This window comes from Mirounga leonina, unplaced genomic scaffold (assembly GCF_011800145.1).
Source record: "Mirounga leonina isolate KUSES-001 unplaced genomic scaffold, KU_Mleo_1.0 Mir_151, whole genome shotgun sequence".
In the NCBI taxonomy this organism is placed as follows: Eukaryota; Metazoa; Chordata; class Mammalia; order Carnivora; family Phocidae; genus Mirounga; species Mirounga leonina.
The window spans coordinates 94578037-94596855 of NW_023270377.1; the positions used below are offsets into that span (position 1 = coordinate 94578037).

General features: G+C 41.0%; 1 protein-coding gene across 1 annotated transcript in view; it reads left to right on the forward strand.

The window, feature by feature from the left end:
- The window catches only part of NCKAP5 (NCK associated protein 5), an 824104-nt gene that overhangs the window by 610889 nt on the left and 194396 nt on the right, over positions 1–18819 (forward strand). Inside the window, exon 8 of the mRNA XM_035008156.1 lies at positions 16126–16194. Within this exon, the coding sequence (XP_034864047.1) occupies positions 16126–16194 (69 nt within the window). The remainder of the gene's footprint in view (positions 1–16125; positions 16195–18819) is intronic.

Here is an 18819-nt window from a genome sequence, read left to right on the forward strand (position 1 = left end):
ATATGTTCTGTGTATTATTTACTGTATTCTTACAATAAAGTAACCTAGAGAAAATATTAAGGAAATCATAAGAGAAAATATATTGCATTTATTTAAAAAATCTGCATATAAGTGGACTTGTGCAGTTCAAACCCATGTTATTCAAGGGTCCACTGTGTACACACACGTATGTTTAAGTATACATCCTGTTTCTTTTCCTCACTGCTGTCCTTGCAAGATTCATCCATGTTATACATGTAGCTCTACTCCTCTGTTTTTTACTTCTATGTAGTATTGTCTCACATAAATTCAGCACAAATTATGCATTGTACTGTTAATCTTCATGTGAATTATTTCTCTATGGGGGCTGATAAGAATAAAGCTGCTGTGAATGCATGTGTATGGCCAATTTACAGGCGTCTATAGTTACTGTACCTAGAAATGGCATTGCTGGATTAGAAGGTATGAGTATCTTCTCCTCCAGTAGGTTAAGCAAACTGTTCTAAAATGGGTGTACCAATGGTATCTGAGAGTTCCTGTTGCTCCAACACTTGCCATATAAAATTTTTCCATCAGTGCCAATCTGGGTGTGTGTGTGTGTGTGATGGTATATCTTTGTAGTTTTACTTTGCAATTTTAAGTAACTTCCTCTTTTGGGTGAAAGGATTTGTGGGATACAGATATCTGCGCTTGTTTCCTTCCCATTTGTCTTTCAGTTCCTGTGTAGCTCAGAGGTCAAAGAGTTCTATTCCTGCAGGAATTCCCAGTCACTTCCTCAGCCTGAATCACCTGCTTCTTGGTGGAGGGGAACAAATACTTATTCCTCAAGTATTTTTAAAGAACAAAATATAAATAAATATAGTCTGAGAAATGTCTGAGAGACCCGGTGTTCATCCTCCTCTACTAAGAAGCAGGCGATTCAGTTTGAAGGAATTGCTTCAAAGTCATGATTTGCTATCTCGGAAGAACATCTGTGGGGGGGGTGGTAAAATATGTGTAAAAGTTGCTTTTGCTAAGAATTATAGAGTATCTGAATTGTTGGCTCTGTCATGATTGGAAAACGCTTGTTACATCTTGAGCTCAAATATGTAATTTATTGAATTGCTGAGGTTTTCAATTTTAATAGGAATAATTCGACAGGGCTATTAAATGTTTGGAATAATGAAATGTTTGTATCACTCTTTAAAAGCACACACTTGTCTGACATACAAATTTTCACTTCCCTGAGTCCACACAAGTCTAACGCTCAAACATAATCTTTTGCAGGCTGAATGCATCAGTTTTCTTCTTCTAGCTGATGGGGCCAGAGAAGTGGGAGGTGAAAGAGTTGCAGGGGAGGGATGGTGAGGTAAACCTACCTTAGCAAGTGCAGAGATGATGGAAGGAACCCCATTAAATGAGGGAGGAGGCACATGAGCCAATAGCTTTATGACTATTTTTTTTATCCTTGAGTTTCTGAAACTAAATTGTATAAACAGACCTTAGGAAGAGAACAGAGCTGGGAATGGCATCAAGCTGAGGCCTGATGGTCACCAGGGAGTCAAGTAGGTTCCTGAATGAAATTACAAGCAGAGCACAATCAGTTAACTTTTTGTATTAGCAGATATAAATGGGCATACTTACTTACACCATTGGAGAGCTAGTCTCGAGCCCTATGGTAGCTCGGTGTGCAGAAGCAAACTCATACCAGCTTTTGATATCCAGTTATTTTTTCAAGAATTTTGTGAGCTGGTCATTAAACACAGCAATTATTATTTATTGATTTCTGTAGGTTACATTTACAGGCAAAAGTAAAACACACTCAAAACTCATCACTTCCTGATTATTTTACAACATTTTCCTATTTGTTTTGCATTAGTTTCGGACGTACAACATCGTGATTGGACAACTCTGTATATGATGCTCCCCACGGGTATCGCTGCCATCTGTCACCGTGGAACAGTATTACAGTACCACTGACTGTGTTCCCTGTGCTGTGCCTGTCATCCCTGTGACTTACTCATTCCATAGCTGGAAGCCTGTACCTGCCACCCCACCCCCTCTGTCAGTCACCAGTATGTTCCCTATATGTATGGGTTTGTTTTTGCTTTTGTTTCTTTGTTTCTTCATTTTGTTATGTTAGTTTCTACATATGAGCGAAATCATAGATTTGTCTGTCTCTGACTTATTTCGCTTAGCATTGTACCTTCTAGGTCTATCCCACATTATCTCAAATGACAAGATCTCATTCATCTCTATGGCTGAGTTATATTTCATTGTGTATATAGACCATATCTTCTTAACCCATCCATGTATCGATGGACACTTAGGCTGCTTCCATAATTTGACTGTTGTAAATAGTGCTGCAATAAACATAGGGATGCATATATCCTTTTGAATCAGAAATTGCAGAAGACTGCAAAGCGGGGCTCTTCTCTCACAGAGAACGGATCGTTAAACATTTGCTAGCACATTCCCAAAGAGGAGCTTGTTGTTTTGCTGAGGTGAGAAGGTGGTCCCGCTGCCAGGAGGTTGTATGCAGCTCTTCTCTCAGGACCCCGAGCCACGGCTCCCCTGTGTCTGCCTCCGCCTGGCTCGGTTACTCCATGTCAGTCTAAAGGGTTTAGTTGGACTTTTCTGTTATTGCTTCTAGTATCGGGTGTAGGGGTGGGGATGCCGTCAGCAACTGTGGTGATGGGCCAATGTGTCATACCTGTGGCCTTTGCAAGTGGCAAGGGTTTGAAAGTAAGTTTGAGTAGCATCAAGAAACAGGATCTTGGATGCATGAAACAAAAGTGTTTATCCCCCTAACCAATTAATATTTCTTTTTATAATCCTAGCTGCAGGGTACAGCCCTGGGAAGTAGGAATTGTATATGGAAAGGGTCAGAATTACAAGACGTCTGGGTCCCCGTCCGTGTCCCGGGCAGTGGAGGGTGTGGGAAACAACATTGTCTGCCCTCCCCGAGCATGGGTGTCGGTGGGGGGGAATGGCAACCCCTCTGCACCACATGTGGTGGGTGCTGTAACCAAGGGGCAGCAGGGTGCTGTGAAGCATGAGAATAGGCATCTGGCTCAGTGGCATCTGCAAGTGGGTTTGGGAAGAACTGTGAGTGGCACGTTTTTCTTTTCAATGACCCTAAGATATGGCGGAGATGATCATGATCAAGTCCTTCCAGGCCTTACAGGAAAGTCTTGTAGGTGATCACTTGTGATATGATTTCAAGGTGGAATGCGTTGCCCTGTGCCAGACCATCCTACGCCCCTGCAAACCTGCCCACTTTCTAATTCCTACAATGCTACAAATAAAGATTCACTCCTTAACCCTCTCTTAAAATGCAAATTCTCTTAGTGCTTTACTTATCAGCTTTGAATCTTACTGTGAATGAAGTTGCGAGTATCTCTCTGAGAGCAGGGTTTTCTGTAGGGGAGGGTAGTAGATAAATGAGCACCAGGAGTGGGAGTGAGGAGATGAGAGAGAGGTGAGGGAAAGGAGAAGGGGAGGCTGCAGGTGAAGGGAGCCAGTGCCAGAAGCTGACCTAGATGTGAGGCTATTTAAAATACCCAGGTGTGGGGGCCTGGGTGGCTCAGTCGGTTGAGCATCTGACCCTCAGTTTTGGCTCAGGTCATGATCTCAGGATCCTGGGATCGAGCCCCATCATGGATCAGGCTCCATGCTAGGGGGCAAATCTGCTTGAGATTCTTTCCCTCTGTCCCTCCCCACACTTCCTTTCTGTCTCTCAAATATGAATAAATCTTAAAAAAAAAAAAATACCCAGTTGTGAGGGCCCAGGTTACACTTTTCTTGGCTGGAATCTCCCCTGTCCACAGAATATGCTCTGGATGACACCCCTCCCCCTGCAAAGCCTGTGAGCTGCCCCGAGTTCAGATGGGAGTTATTGTACAAAGGACAGAAGTAAACAGACATTGATCGAATCCCATAATGGGCCAGGCTCTGTGTTAGACGTGTTTTACACTCATCATGCCATTCAACATCAAAAGAGTGATAGGTATTTATTATCCTCTCATTTACCAAGGAGAAGACACACTCAGAGCCCAGGTGACTTGCCTGCGGTCATGGTAGGAAGAAGCAGCACCAAGATCCAAATAAACACTTACCTGACTCCAAAGGCCAGGCCTCTTGCCATTATAAAAAATAAAAAATAAAAAGGAAATTTAAAAAACACACTATTAGAATCTCGTATTTTCCTCTAGGATGATATACCCTTCTTACCACTCCTACCACCTACTGACTCTCACGCATGGATTTCTTTCCCGTATATCCCCTGTAGGCAAGAAAATTATTGAGCTTTTTTTTTTTCTGTGTCTGTTGTGAAAGCATTACCCCTTTTATTATTTTTCAGATAGAATACAATATCAAGTAATATTTTTCCAAATCACACATATTTTCCTATTCTGCACGGACACACAGACACAGAGCCACACACTGACATATCTGCTCAGGGGCTCACACTGCCCCCCCTCCCCCCCCGATGAGAATCACTGAGGTCTGAGGAGAGAGATGGACTATAAACTGAGTAAGAGAAAGCAAAGTACAAAATTGTATGTTTTCATCTGTATGAAGTGAGAATATTTAGGGTGAGTGCTCTACTCGAAGTACGCAGATGGTACGTTGTGGAAGCAGAGAGCAGGCACCTGCCCCACCTCAAGAGATTGGTGAAGGCTTCCTGGTGGAGGCGACAAATGTGGTGGCCACCTCCAGTTCCAGAAAAGCACTAAGAAACTCCTGAGCAGTTCAAAGTTGACGATAACTAGGGGGTGGTAGAAGGTAACAACTGCCTTCATTCTGAAATCAATCCATCTGGGACACTGGTTCTCAAAATGGGGTTCCCAGGCAGATAGCATCAGCATCACGTGGGAACTTGTTAGAGACAGAGATTCACAGATCCTTCCCCAGAGGTACTGTGTCCAAACTGATGGAGCCTAATAACCTGATCTAAAAAGTACTCCAATTAATCCTGATGCCCACTCAAGTTTGCAACCCCCTGGTCTAAAGCCCCACCTAAGGATTTAAATTCTGAAAGTACACAGACATTTCACCATAAAATGTTTTCTCTTTAATTCTTCAAAAATGAACCTGTGGACAGGTCTGCATAACATTTTCTTCTTCTTCTTTTTTTTTTTTTTAATTTTATTATGTTATGTTAGTCACCATACAATACATCATTGGTTTTTGATGTGGTGATCCACGATCCATTGTTTTCATATAACACCCAGTGCTCCATGCAGTACGTGCCCTCCTTAATACCCATCACGAGGCTAACCAATCCCCCATCCCCTTCCAAAACCCTGTTTGTTTCTCAGAGTCCATAGTCTCTCATGGTTCATCCCTCCCTCCAATCCCCCCCCCCATTTTTCCCTTCCTTCTCCTAATGTCCTCCATGTTATTCTTTATGTTCCACAAATAAGTGAAACCATATGATAATTGACTTTCTCTGCTTGACTTATTTCACTTAGCATAATCTCCTCCAGTCCCATCCATGTTGATGTAAAAGTTGGGTATTCATCTTTTCTAATGGCTGAGTAATATTCCATTGTATATATGGACCACATCTTCTTTATCCATTCATCTGTTGAAGGGCATCTCGGCTCTTTCCACACTTTGGCTATTGCGGACATTGCTGCTATGAACATTGGGGTGCATAGGGCCCTTCTTTTCACTACATCTGTGTCTTTGGGGTAAATACCCAGGAGTGCAATTGCTGGGTCATAGGGTAGCTCTATTTTTAAATTTTTGAGGCACCTCCACACTGTTTTCCAAAGTGGCTGTACCAACTTGCATTCCCACCAACAGTGTAAGAGGGTGTCCCTTTTTCCACCACCTCTCCAACATTTGTTGTTTCTTTCCCTGTCCGTTTTTGCCATTCTAACTGGTGTAAGGTGGTATCTCAGCGTGGTTTTGATTTGGATTTCCCTGATGGCTAATGATGATGAACACTTTTTCATGTGTCTGTTAGCCATTTGTATGTCTTCTTCAGAGAAGTGTCTTTTCATATCTTCTGCCCACTTTTTGACTTGATTATTTGTTTTTTGGGTGTTGAGTTGGAGAAGTTCTTTATAGATCTTGGATACCAGCCCTTTATCTGTAGTGTCATTTGCAAATATCTTCTCCCATTCTGTGGGTTGCCTCTATGTTTTGTTGACTGTTTCCTTTGCTGTGCAGAAGCTTTTTAGCTAGTGAAACAAAAGCAAAAATGAACTTTTGGGACTTCATCAAGATAAACTCAAGATAAACATTTTCTTCTTGCAGGGGATCCTGAACTCCGTGAACTAGGGATGTCTTTTTATTTCAACTTCAGTGCTCACTGCCTTGTTCTGGGCCTGGACCCAGTGGGAATCGCTAAGGTTTGTTGAGGGCAAGAGCAAGGACATTTGATGATATGTCTGCATGTATGGGCACACAAGTGTCCATGTATATTTCTGTGGTGGTGGACACAGCTTATAACTATTTCCTGAAATTTTTCAGGATGACAGAATTTGCCTCTAGCTGTACAGGAGTCCTAGACCCTGCCCAGGTATAAAGACTTTAGTTCTTAAATACAGTCAGTGGGAAACACCCCTTAGCCACCTATCCCTTGCACAGCCACTGCAGTGACCGGACATGTTCAGGTGAATGATGCAGACTGCATCAGTTTCATCGGATGACAATGTTGGGAAAGAAATTCAATATCCAGGTCTAGTTTTTGGTGTCTTTTGTACTCAGGCTTTCTACCACTCTGCTAAGTTAAAATGTGCATAATTGGGTGGCATGCTTGATGGCATACTTAGCCCCTCCCTTGGTACTTTATCCTCCTAGTGTTTTTAGACAGCTTTCAAAATAGAACAGACGGCAGTATAATTAGGGATATTTGGGGCATGCCTGTGTTTTGCTTGGAAGGCTGGATGTGAAGTTCCTTGGCCCACAGACCAAAGCTGCTAGGCTGACTATAAGTTATTTAACTAGAGTGCCATAGGACTCTGATTATGGTGGCAGCCATAAAAGAGCACACCATCCCACCTGTGTGGCCAAACCATGGTTTCTTGCCCTTATTCTGACCTATCTACCTTTGCTGAACTGAGGGGTTTTCAGCAAGCTAGGAAGATGTCATTTTGAAAAAGACCAGCCTTTGCAGCAGTAGTAACCACAAGTATGCATCCTTTGTAATTACTGTGGATTAGACTTTTTCTTCTTTTTCTTTTTCTCCTTTTTCCACCTTCTTTCCTCCAGACCATTCTACCCCTGCTCAATTTCTACCACTTCAATTTGCACACCATCAGTTTGTTCTTGTTCATCATTCTTGAACCCAAGATTTTCTCTGCAGTGGATATTTACTGGTGCCTGACATTATTCACTTTCATAATGATTTGACAGTGTCTTCATCCAGGGTTCTAGCATGGTGGGATAATTTATTTCTGATTGCTAATACAAGTAAATACATTTCCTTGGTATTTTGTTCAAAATTATATTATTTTTATTCATTCCAATGACGATTTCTGCTGTTGGTTTGAGTGGGCTTAATCAAAGGTCAAGTTACCTCTTCAAGAAATATCTTTCCTACCTCATATAAAATTAGTAGGTTTTTTCCCTCTAATCTTGTTGCATGACAGCTTTCAATGTGGGACATTAATTTGTTTTCTCTACTAGGTTTTTTCCTTCTTTGAGGTAGTCCTTATGTTTTATATATCTTTGTATCCTCCCTAGAATGCTTCTTGGAGAACAGTGAGAGATCAATAACTGGATGCAAGCGTGGAAGAAATGATGTTCTAGCTCATCCCCTAAATATGTCCATTCCACTGATCTATTGTTGTGTAAGCTTTGAGGCCTAAAATGACTGTTTTATTCTCCTCACAATTTTGTGGGTCATAAATTTGAAAAGGACACAACTGGATTCATCTCCAATCCAGGTGGTGTCAGCTAGAGTTAGAAGATCCATTTCCAAGATGGCTTCTTTATTCCCATGTCTGGTCTTTATCTCTCCCCATGGCATCTCATCCTCCAGGGCCTCTCCATGTGGCTTGGGCCTGATACCACCTCAAGATACCAGCCTTCTCACATGGCAACTCAAGACACCAAGAGCTAGAGTTCTGAGAGGCCAAGGTAGAAGCCAAAAAACTTGTAGTCTAGCCTTGGAAGTCCTCAGAATGGCACTTCGGCCACATTCTATTGGTCATGCAAGTCAGTAAGGCCAGTCCAGAGTCAAGGAAATAAATCATAAAGCATTTTTTGTAACCATCTTTAATCTACCACTATGATAATACTAGTGATGAGTGAAATTAACATTCTTAAGTAAGGGACAAAAACTGAATTTCTCATACTGCTCACTATAGAGAAGTAGGAACTTTAAATACTCTGCCAGTTGTCAAAATGTGTCAGATGATGTATACTGGGTTTTTTTGTTTAGAACCTATAGACAGCATAATAATATTGGCATGTACAAAGAGTAAAAAATGTTTATTTGTTTAATTTCCCACTTGGCTATAAGATATTATCTAAAAGATGCATTAGGATGTATCCATATGTATGTGTATGACCATCACTGAGAGGACATAGGTAAAAGTGCATAATACACTACTTGTGCAAACTCATTGATATTAAGTACATATAAATACAAAAATGAATTTTTGTTTCTACACAACACTCTAGCAAAAATGCACTAATTTAAATTTTTCTCAATTGAAAAGAGGCATATAAGGCTTGATCCCTACCTCAGAGAGCTTATAGTTTAACTAGAGAAGACTAATAATATTCATAAAATTAATAATCCCAACTGAAGACATTATAATTGATTGTTGAAATGTACGACCCCTCCTTTTGGTAGAGTTCAAACCAATGGACATAGGAGGAAAAGTGGAATTTAAAAATATCTATTTGGTAACTATCACTGTAATACTTGTTTTAGGCAAAAAATTATCAATGGATTCTAAAATAAATGAACAAAGTGTGGGTATTTAGATATTTGCACAATCTCAAAGACTTTTGGATAGCTACATATTTTCAAAGCAACTCCCCATAAGATAGTTATGATTATAAAAGGAAATACTTTAATGTAACCATGAGGAAACATCAAACAAACTCAAATTGAAGGACACTCTACAAAATAGCTGGCCTGTATTGAAAAATGTCAAAGTCATGAAAGACAAAAAAACTCTTCCATGTTATAGGAAACTAAAGAGAAATGACAATCAGATGCAGCTCTGGGAACCTGGAATTAATCCTGGACATGGTAAGGACAGTAGAGGGATAATTGGTGAAATTGGAACAAGGTCGGTAGAATGGATTAGGTATTGTATCAAAGTTAATTCTTGAATTTGATAGCTACACAGTTGTTATGTTACAACATTATTTTGTGTATTAAGGGGTAAAAGGCTATCATGTCTGCACCTTACTTTCAAAAAAATTTTTTTTAATCATCTCTGATTATAAATAGGCATAAAACAAATGATCAAGTAAATGTGGTAAAAAGGTAAACTTTGAGGAATTGGGAGGGAAAGCAAGGGGGATTCTTTGTAATGGTTTCCAAATATTTTGTACATAGGTTCAGATTTGAGCCACACCACAAAAAAAAAAAAAAAAAAAAAAAAACGAGTGGAATTTAGAAGGGTCAGTAGGGAAGTGGAGCATATCCCAGGCTCCCACAGCAGAACCAGAGGTGCAGCCTTGGGAACAGAGCTGGGTCTTCATGAGAGACCTCGTCAATTCAGGAGCATGGCCTGACTTGAGAGATGCCGAATTCTCTCACGCAGCAAACACAGGTGGATGGATGTTGGATAGATGAGTGCGAACAGAGTGTAGGCAGTGAAAAGCCTGCAGTGGAGTCGTTACTCACTGCAGAGGGAACTCTTTTGTGTAGAACTGTTCTAACTTTGGTCTGTGGAAAAGGATGTTGTATTAGTCCATTCAGGTCACTACAACAAAATACCATGGACTAGGTGGCTTATGAGCAACAGAAATTTATTTCTCATGGTTCTGGAGACCCGGAAGTCCCAGATCAAGCCTCTGGCATGATCAAGATCTGGTGAGGGCCCTCTTCCTGGTTCATAGCCAGTGCCTTCTCACTGTCTCTTCACCTGGTGTAAGGGAGCTAGCAAGCTCTCCGGAGCCTCTTTTATATAAACCTAATCAACTTTTGAGGGTTCAGCCTTCATGTCCTAATCACTCCCAAAGCACCCCCCACCCCAATACCATCACATCAGGCATTAAGATTTCATCTTATGAATTTCAGGGGACACAGACATTCAACTATGGGAGATGTATTAAGCAAATTCATCGTATAGAGAGATTTTAGATCTAATTAGCATTTAGAGAATTAATGTGCAACAGTGATCTAGAAGCATCAGTCCTTTTAGTCATTTGTAAGCTCTGGCCAGAATTTATTCACAGAGCAAGACCTCTGAAAAACATAGTTCCTTTTAAATAAATGTTCACTTAGACCCATCTGCCACAGTGGACCAAAACAATATGGATTTACTCTATGAAGCTGCTCAGTTTTATAAAGACGTGTGAGAACATTAGAGATGAAATCAGGAACATATTTAAATCCCAGCAACTGGAAGTCTTGAGGAAACCACACTGAGCTCTAAATGAGGGACTCAGTCAAGCAAAAGTTTTTGGTTGTTGTAGAAGACAAAGCTGAACACAAAGACCCACTGTTACATTTAGCGTGCATGCTCTAATTACATCCTCTGGGTGTACTGATTTAATAACATAATTTCTTGAAGTAGAAAAGACCTGTGTTGTCATTCCTGTAATTCTCAGCAGTGACACCTACTTTTTCTCTTCTCCTCTCTCCCATGTCCTTTTTCATTCCTGCCATAAAATGATTTACTGTTTCCTTAAATCACATTTAATTAAGGTTTGTTACCCCCCCCCCGCTTTTTTTCCCCTGTTGCCTCCTGTTGGTAGCAAGTAAATCCTGAATTTCTAATAAATGCAAATGGATTAAAGAAGATCACAAGTTCAAGATTATTTTAACTTCACTGGCATAATTGTTAATATCTCTGTTGTCCCCTGGGATATGTAGGATTACATCAATTAAATTGGTCTCTGCAACTGAACACATTACCATAACTGTGACAACTAGTGTCTTCCCCAGCACCCTTTAGGTGTTTAATTTGCTTGCCTGTAATAGATTGTCAGAGCAGTAAACGTGAGGCAAGTAATTTAAGTGGTATAATGATGGTAATTATCTGAATGGATCGATTGCAGTGTTATTGCAACATGATACTGTGGGTAGGAGGGAGATGGAGACATCCCATATAAATCCCCATTTTCAGCTTTATTTCCTTAACACATTTTTTTCTGAGACATTTAAAGTGAAAACAACGTAAACTGGCATTGCCATTCTCTCCTTTATCTCTTCCCATTACCCTTTGTGCCGTTGCCTTCCTGAAACCAGCGGACCCCAACGAGCTCAATTTCTCTAAAGAAAGCAGCGACTTTATAGAAATGGAATTGCAGCAGTTCCCCCGTGATTCACGGTATCCAAATATTTGAACTGGAAGTCACTTTGTAGATTGGCTAGGCTGCTCCCTTCATTTATTGCCTAAGGAACTGTGAACCCAGCAAGGTTAAATGACTTGCTAAAGGTTTCACACCCTGGTATTGCCAGGTAGCCTGCAACGATGGGGCTAGAACCTGGAGTCAGTCCTCCCACCTGGGCTGAGGGAGGACCTGGGAGGTTACACCAGCAGCAGGTATGAAAGAGGTTTGGTGTGACAGGCCACAGCTGTCCCTGAAGGAAACAGCAACAAGCAATAAGGAAACAGCTTTCAGTTGAGTGTCGGGGATGAGGGGTGGGGGGTGGCAGGTGGGAAGGAAGAGAAGAAACAGTCTAGGGATAACCAATATTGAACAAGTCCAAACAGATGATCAGCATGAGGATAGAATCGCTGGGTTGTGTGGGAGATGTCTGCCCATGACAAGAGAGGAAAGCACATGGCAGGATCCTGCCTGAGGGACAGGAGTGTTCAGGTGGTTGCTAAAACAGGGACCAGGTCCAGAGGAAAGAAGTCAAAGTCAAGTATTAGAACTGATACCTGAAGAAGAAACGGGGATTTGGATCCTGGGACGTGAACCAGGAATAGGTCAAGATGATCTAACAGTGGCAAGAGCACTTCCAAAAAGGCTTCTGCTAGCATTTTCCCTCAAATTTGTGCCCCGTTTTCATTTGATCACTTCACCTGAGTTTCATTGTTGGTGAAAATAACAAACTGGCCTCAATATTGAGCTTTTTAGACACCTGTCAAGGAAAACACTGCAGTCATCAGAGGTACAAATAATACCACATATAACCCATGCCTTCTGTGTTACCAGAAAATGGAACATTAGAACTTTAAATCACTGTTCAGGAGACAAACACCAAATACCCACAGAACTGAGGGCTGCAAACCTGTGTGTCCCAGGGGAGGGAGGTGGCAGAGTGTGGGGGCAAGGCACTCCTAGTACTGACCACAGATGGAGACTGGATGTGCCCAGTGCTGGCTGTAGGGTGGGGCTTGAAAGTGTAGGGGACCTGAGGTGACAGTCTCAGAGAAGCAACGTTTCTGGGGAGAAGGACGCAAAGAGAGAAGAGGTGCCATTGGAAGATCTGGTTCTGCAGAGAAAAAGGAAGAGGGAAAATTTTATGATGCTAGAGAAATATAAGACCAACCTCCTCCAATCATGTGGTAAAGAAGCTAAAGCAAGGGTAGAAACAGGGTTGATGAACAGTGAAACATGCTGATAAAGCAAAAAAGAATGCAACAAGAGGACTGGTAGGAAGAAGGACTGAGGGGAAAGCTGATTGTGGCATATGTAATTGGAGGGAGCTGAGGGACGTGATTTTAACTAGATAGTAATGATAAAGGAATGATAAAGGAATAATAAGCACTCTGAAAGAACCTGCAAGAGGTGGAGGGGACTGGAGGAGGGGTGGGAGAGGAAGTGACACCTCACTGAGTGTACCTTTTAGTATAGTTTTGACTTTTGGGACCATATTAATGTTTTCTATATTCTGAAACTGAGGTGAAATGCACAAGAAGAGGGGAAATTAAATCTGAGTACTGTCAGAAACAAATGAACTGAACTGCACAAAGGAATAAATAGCATAACTACAGGAAAGAGTGACAGTTACCAATTTAGTAACTTTTGAACATCGCATCATTACTATATACCCACATTCGAAAGAAAAATCAAATTGTGAACTCTTCTTACTACTATTTTCCATACAGTAACAATTTTGCATGCACTGTGGGATTGAATAAATGAGTAAATGTGTGGCTGCCTGTGTTCTCACTGTAGAGAAGGAAGACACAAACATGAAAAGGGGAAGACAAAGAAGAATTCTGTAGTGGTTGGAGAGAGAGAGTTTGTGTGTGTGTGTGTGTGTGTGTGTGTGTGTGTGTGTGTGGTGATAGGAGAAAGACAGAGACCCTTTCACTGAAAGGGACTGACAGAAATGACCTCTCAGTAGCGATGGCATTCCTTAATAGCCAGATCTTAATTTCCAAATATCATTCCCCAACTAAAAGCAAGCAGGATTCCTTGGAGAAATGGCGTATTTCAGCAATGGCGCAAAGAAAGAGCAAAGTGGGCCTGGAACATTTCCCTGTGCCTAAAAAGAAAGCCTCTTCAAAATGATGAAAACATGTCAAAAGGACACAGGTTACAGAGGTTCACCTTTTCAAAGCTGGGATAACTTGAGCATCAAAATAAATAAAATAGTAATTTAGAACCCTTTCAATAGCATAAGAATCCATGTGTTCATACTGATAAATAATAAATAGGAAAAGCATTTTCTTATGATAGAATGTAAATTCATAAATGTAGTTGGAATAATAGAGTGAGAAATCACCATGTGCAACCATAGGAATGATTGATTCAGGGAAGATAAACTGATGAAAGTTTGATGAGAAATATTATATTTTCATAGTCTAAAAACATCTCTGCACAATTTATTAACTACAATAGGAAAGTAGCTCTGGAGTGGAGAGATTTAGCAGACCCCACCTTAACCAAGTGATCAAAGCTAACATGTCCAGTATGGATACATGGACATGACATAATTCTGATAGGATGCACTGAGAAGAACCCAGCATCAGTCATGTGCTACTCCTGCCAAGTGTGCAGGAGGAAACTTGAAACAAACCCTGATTAAGGGACACTCCACAAAATAATTGGCCTTTACTCTTCCAAGAAAGAAAAAGAAGGGAGGGAAGAGGGGGTGGTGAGGAAGGAAGGAAGGAGGGAAGAAGGAAGGAAGGAAACAAAGAAAAGAAAAAGAAATTAGTAGCATGAAAGACAAAGGACCGTTCCAGAATGTTCCAGCATCCTATATGAATGACAAATAGATGCAATAGGTGCTTGAGCCTGGATAGGTTTCAGGACTGGAAAAAATTGCTATAATGACACTGTTGGAACAATGGATGAATTGGAATAGGTACTGAAGATCAGACTGTGGTATTGTATCAATTAATATTTCCTGAACTTGACGATACTGTGGTTGTGTAGAAGAATGTCTCTGTTACTAGGAAATATACACAGAAGTATTTAGGGATAAAGGGCATCATGTCTGCAACTCCCTTTCAAGTTGCAGGGAAACACGATGAAAGAAAAAGAGAATGATCTAATGATCTCTCAAATGTGGCAAAATGTTAACAGTTGGTGAATCTGAGGAAAGGGAATGTGGGAATTCTTCATACTAGTCTTTCAAATCATCTAAGTTTGCAATTATTTCCACATAGAAAGTTAAAAAAAAAAAAAAAAAACCCTGATAGGAAGACACTACAAAGGAAAAAAGTTTGATCTTTGCACCACCTAAAAATCATACCATTCTTTTGAAGAAAACTGGTTTGGAGCTATATATCCCCATTTCCAAATGTCAAGGAGGATTATAGTGAAAGGGTGGGTAGAGCAGAGTTTGCCTGGGGGGGAGGGGCATGCTCACTGCAGCAGCCTTGGGAAGGGTTAACTTGCACCGCTCAGGACTCCAACGAGGCCAGTAGTAGCTGAAAGGGACTCAGGTCAGCCGCTACAGAGGGCAGATCCCATGTCACCATTTCATGCTCCTTCTAAAACCTAATATGCATATACCTGTGTCTTTTTCCCCTTATTGTTTCGCTAGTAACCAGGTAACCATATTGGACCTAGTCTCCTCTAGAAACCTATTTACCATTCAGATAGCCACTGGCTCTGAGGAGCAGGAAAGCGACAGTTTTTATTTATTTTTATTTTTTATTTTTTTGCCTTTTCTTTATATTTTTTGTGTCTATTTTTTTTTAATTTTTTATTGTTATGTTAATCCCCATACATTACATCATTAGTTTCAGATGTAGTGTTCCATGATTCATTGTTTGTGCATAACACCCAGTGCTCCATACAAAATGTGCCCTCCTCAATACCCATCACCAGGCTAACCCATCCTCCCACCCCCCCTCCCCTCTAGAACCCTCAGTTTGTTTTTCAGAGTCCATCGTCTCTCATGGTTCATCTTCCCCTCTGATTTCCCCCCCCTTCATTCTTCCCCTCCTACTATCATCTTCTTTTTTTTTTCCCCCCTTAACATATATTGCAGTATTTGTTTCAGAGGTACAGATCTGAGATTCAACAGTCTTGCACAATTCACAGCAGGGAAGCGATAGTTTTTAAAAGGGAAGGGGCAGGGGGACTCAAGTATAGCTCAATTCTTAAATTTCTCATTATATTCTTACGCTGAATAGCCATTGATTAACAAGGAAAACAACATGTTTGGTTTGCATTTGGAACTATGCTCTCATGAATTGACCTGAGATTCTTTACTATGGCCTAAACAAATAGCGGGTTGTGAAACTGTAACAGGCCTTAATGAAGTGGATTGAGGCATTTCTTACATTTATATTTTCATAGAATGAAATAAACGTGGTAATCTTTTTACAGAACACTCTCACATCAGGCCATGATTTGATTTGCTACCTGTTCAGAATATCAAGTTTTGCATTTCTCTAAATGGTAATGTACTTTTGTGAACAAGTTGATAAGACAGAAGTCATCCATGAGATATCTATAAAAGTACTTAGAGCAAACTTGTCTAAGATTCTTCTAAAAGATTGTTTTGGATCCTGAGGAGATATATTTAGTAACTGTATTGAATAAGTTGTCACCTAACACAACATTTCATGGATTTATTTGTATTATTTTTGTATGTCACTGCAGGCAGAGAATTCAGCATTGGCTTTGGAAAATGAAAATCAAAGGGAACAGTATGAGCGATGTCTTGACGAGGTAAGCGGACTTAGAGAGGTTCTTCGCACAAGGCTAGACTATTGAGGAATCCCTTGCTCAGATCTTAATATATGTCTGTTAGCAGCCTCTGCAGAACATTAGCATTTTGTCCTTCAAAGGAAGGTTGCAAACATGTATGTGGATATTGAGAAGGTCAGTCTCCCTCTCCCTCCCCTTCCCTCTCTCCTTTTCTCCCTATTTTAGTGTACAGGCATCTGTAAATTCCTTTTGGCTATGATTTAATATTCTTGGAACACAGTTGGGGACTGCTTCACTGTATGATAAATTCCTTCTGTCCAGTAAGTGTGATCCCCAGCCCGTGAATGAGAAAAGCCATGTCAAGGCACACTGCATCTCCAACTGAATGCTGTTTCTGAAAAAGCAAATCCTTGATAGAGTGGGTGGGGATGATGTTCACAGTTGGCAGCCAGAGGGAAAAAAAAATCAGTAGATTGAGAACAAGCCAAGAAGAGAAAGGGAAGTGAGGAAGAAAATTTGAGCAGAATGGAAAAAGAGCTACACGTGTGAGTAAACTTGAGAAATATTATTTGATGATAATGAAGAGATGAAGGCAAAGATGGTGGGCGTTTCTGAGTTCCTGGGAGGCGAGGGGAAAATTGAAGTGTGTGCAGGACCCTCGTTCTCCTCAGCCATTCCCCTTACACTCTGTCAGGATTCCTACCATCAGTATCTGTGGTGACACCCAGGCAGGATGGGCCATTCACCTCACTGACAAGGCTCTCATCTGGGATTTTGTTGGTGACTGGAGTTATTACTTTAATGGGATGACTTTTTTAGTCATCTGTCCGAAACCCTAAAACTTGCACGTATCTATCTAGTCATCTTAGAAGTTGTTTTGAAATAGCTGACACAGGTCTTCAGAAAATAAGCACAACTACATTTAATCGTGTTCCATTACCTTACCAGGGGAAACTAGTATATAGATCTTCAGTCTTGTTCTTCTCACTAACAATTAGGAAAACCTTTTCCAGAAAACTCCTCTTGATCTTTCTTCCCCTCCCCAACACTGTCCCAGAAGGTGATGGTTTACACTGTGAAGAACATAGGTTCAAATCCCTCTTATGACATCATCACTGCCCCACATACCTCTCCCCTCCCTCCAAACTGGAAGCGGTTTCCCTCCTCAGAGTTGCAGCTGTGGCCAGTATTTTCCTACACCGGGGATTCTGAAAATGTGACCCCTGAGCCAGCAGCATCAGCCTCACCTGGGAAGTTGTTGGAAATGCACATTCTGAGGTCCTACCCCAGACATCCTGCAGAAGGGAGTCCGGGAGTGGGCCTGGCAGTCTGTATGTTCGCAGGCTCTCCAGGTGACAGTTTGAGAGCTACAGTCCTCATAGCATGGACCACTTTGCCTTACAGTGACTTGCGTGTCGTTGAAGAACCCTCAATGTATTCCCAGAAAGTTCCTTACATGTTTAATATTTCTAGCCATATATATCAGTCAAGCAAAATGGTATTTGCAGTGCTCTGCCCTGTCTTAAAAAGACTCGGAATAATCTTCGCAATGCCCAAAGTCGAAAGAATAGCTGAAGTGAATTGACATAAGAGGGGAATGATGACTCAGGCTAGTGAGGCCAGTTCAGCACTTCTCAATCCTGTCCCCCAGGCTCTTGGTCCAATCAGAGTTTAGGGCAAGAAAGACCAAATAGATCCAAGGATATTGAAAGGAACAAATATTGCCCTTGGGTCATATGTATTGATCAGCAAAGTTTTCACTTTAACCTCCTGTGCGGAATTTCTGATGAGGTTGAATCTGTATTCAGAAGTGAAATTTATGTGGATCACACCACAGGGACCTCTTATTTGTCACAGTTCTCCCACAGGTCATCCCTCCCCATCAGTCAAAAAGCTCACAGCATTTCTTTATGGAAACTCCTAGTCTTGTTTTCCATATCCTCCCTATGTCTGCATTCTGAAGGTTTCATCAGAATGTGTCAGGTCAAACATAATTTTTCATCCACAGAATTATTTCATATGGAGTTTCGACTGAAGACAGAATTTTTAGAGGGAGAGTCCCTCTGTTTTTAATTGCGAAAATTAACTATTGCCAAAGAGGTGATTTGCAACTCAGAACTACCTTTGAACAGTACACATGTTTTGCATTCATGATACCGGCCCCTGATTACACATGCCAGGGTTGTTTTTATAACTAATTGCATGAGGGTAGACAATTCATTTCTATGCATTGTAAGAGAACACTCTCAAAGGGGTAGTTGAGTGTAGTAATAATGCCAACTGGAAATTCTTTTCAAGGCTTTTTAGACTAATTAGACACACTAACAAGGTAAGGCCTCATGTAAGTTATTTCCTTGCTAGTGGGTTTCATAAAACATACACAAGTGGATATAATCTAAAATTAAAATGTTCTTCAATCCCTTTTGCACTGATTGTTATTTCCTGGGAAATGAACATGTTGAGAATTTGGGGAAAACACTTGGGAGTAGGAAATCCCCTCTGTGTGTTCTAAAAAAAGGAGTGTGTTTATTCAGAAGGAAACAGAGGCACATCCACAGACACACGGGCTTGCTGGCACACACATGTCCACAAATGTGTGCACACAAGTGTGTACACACACACATATACACACACACACTTCACCAC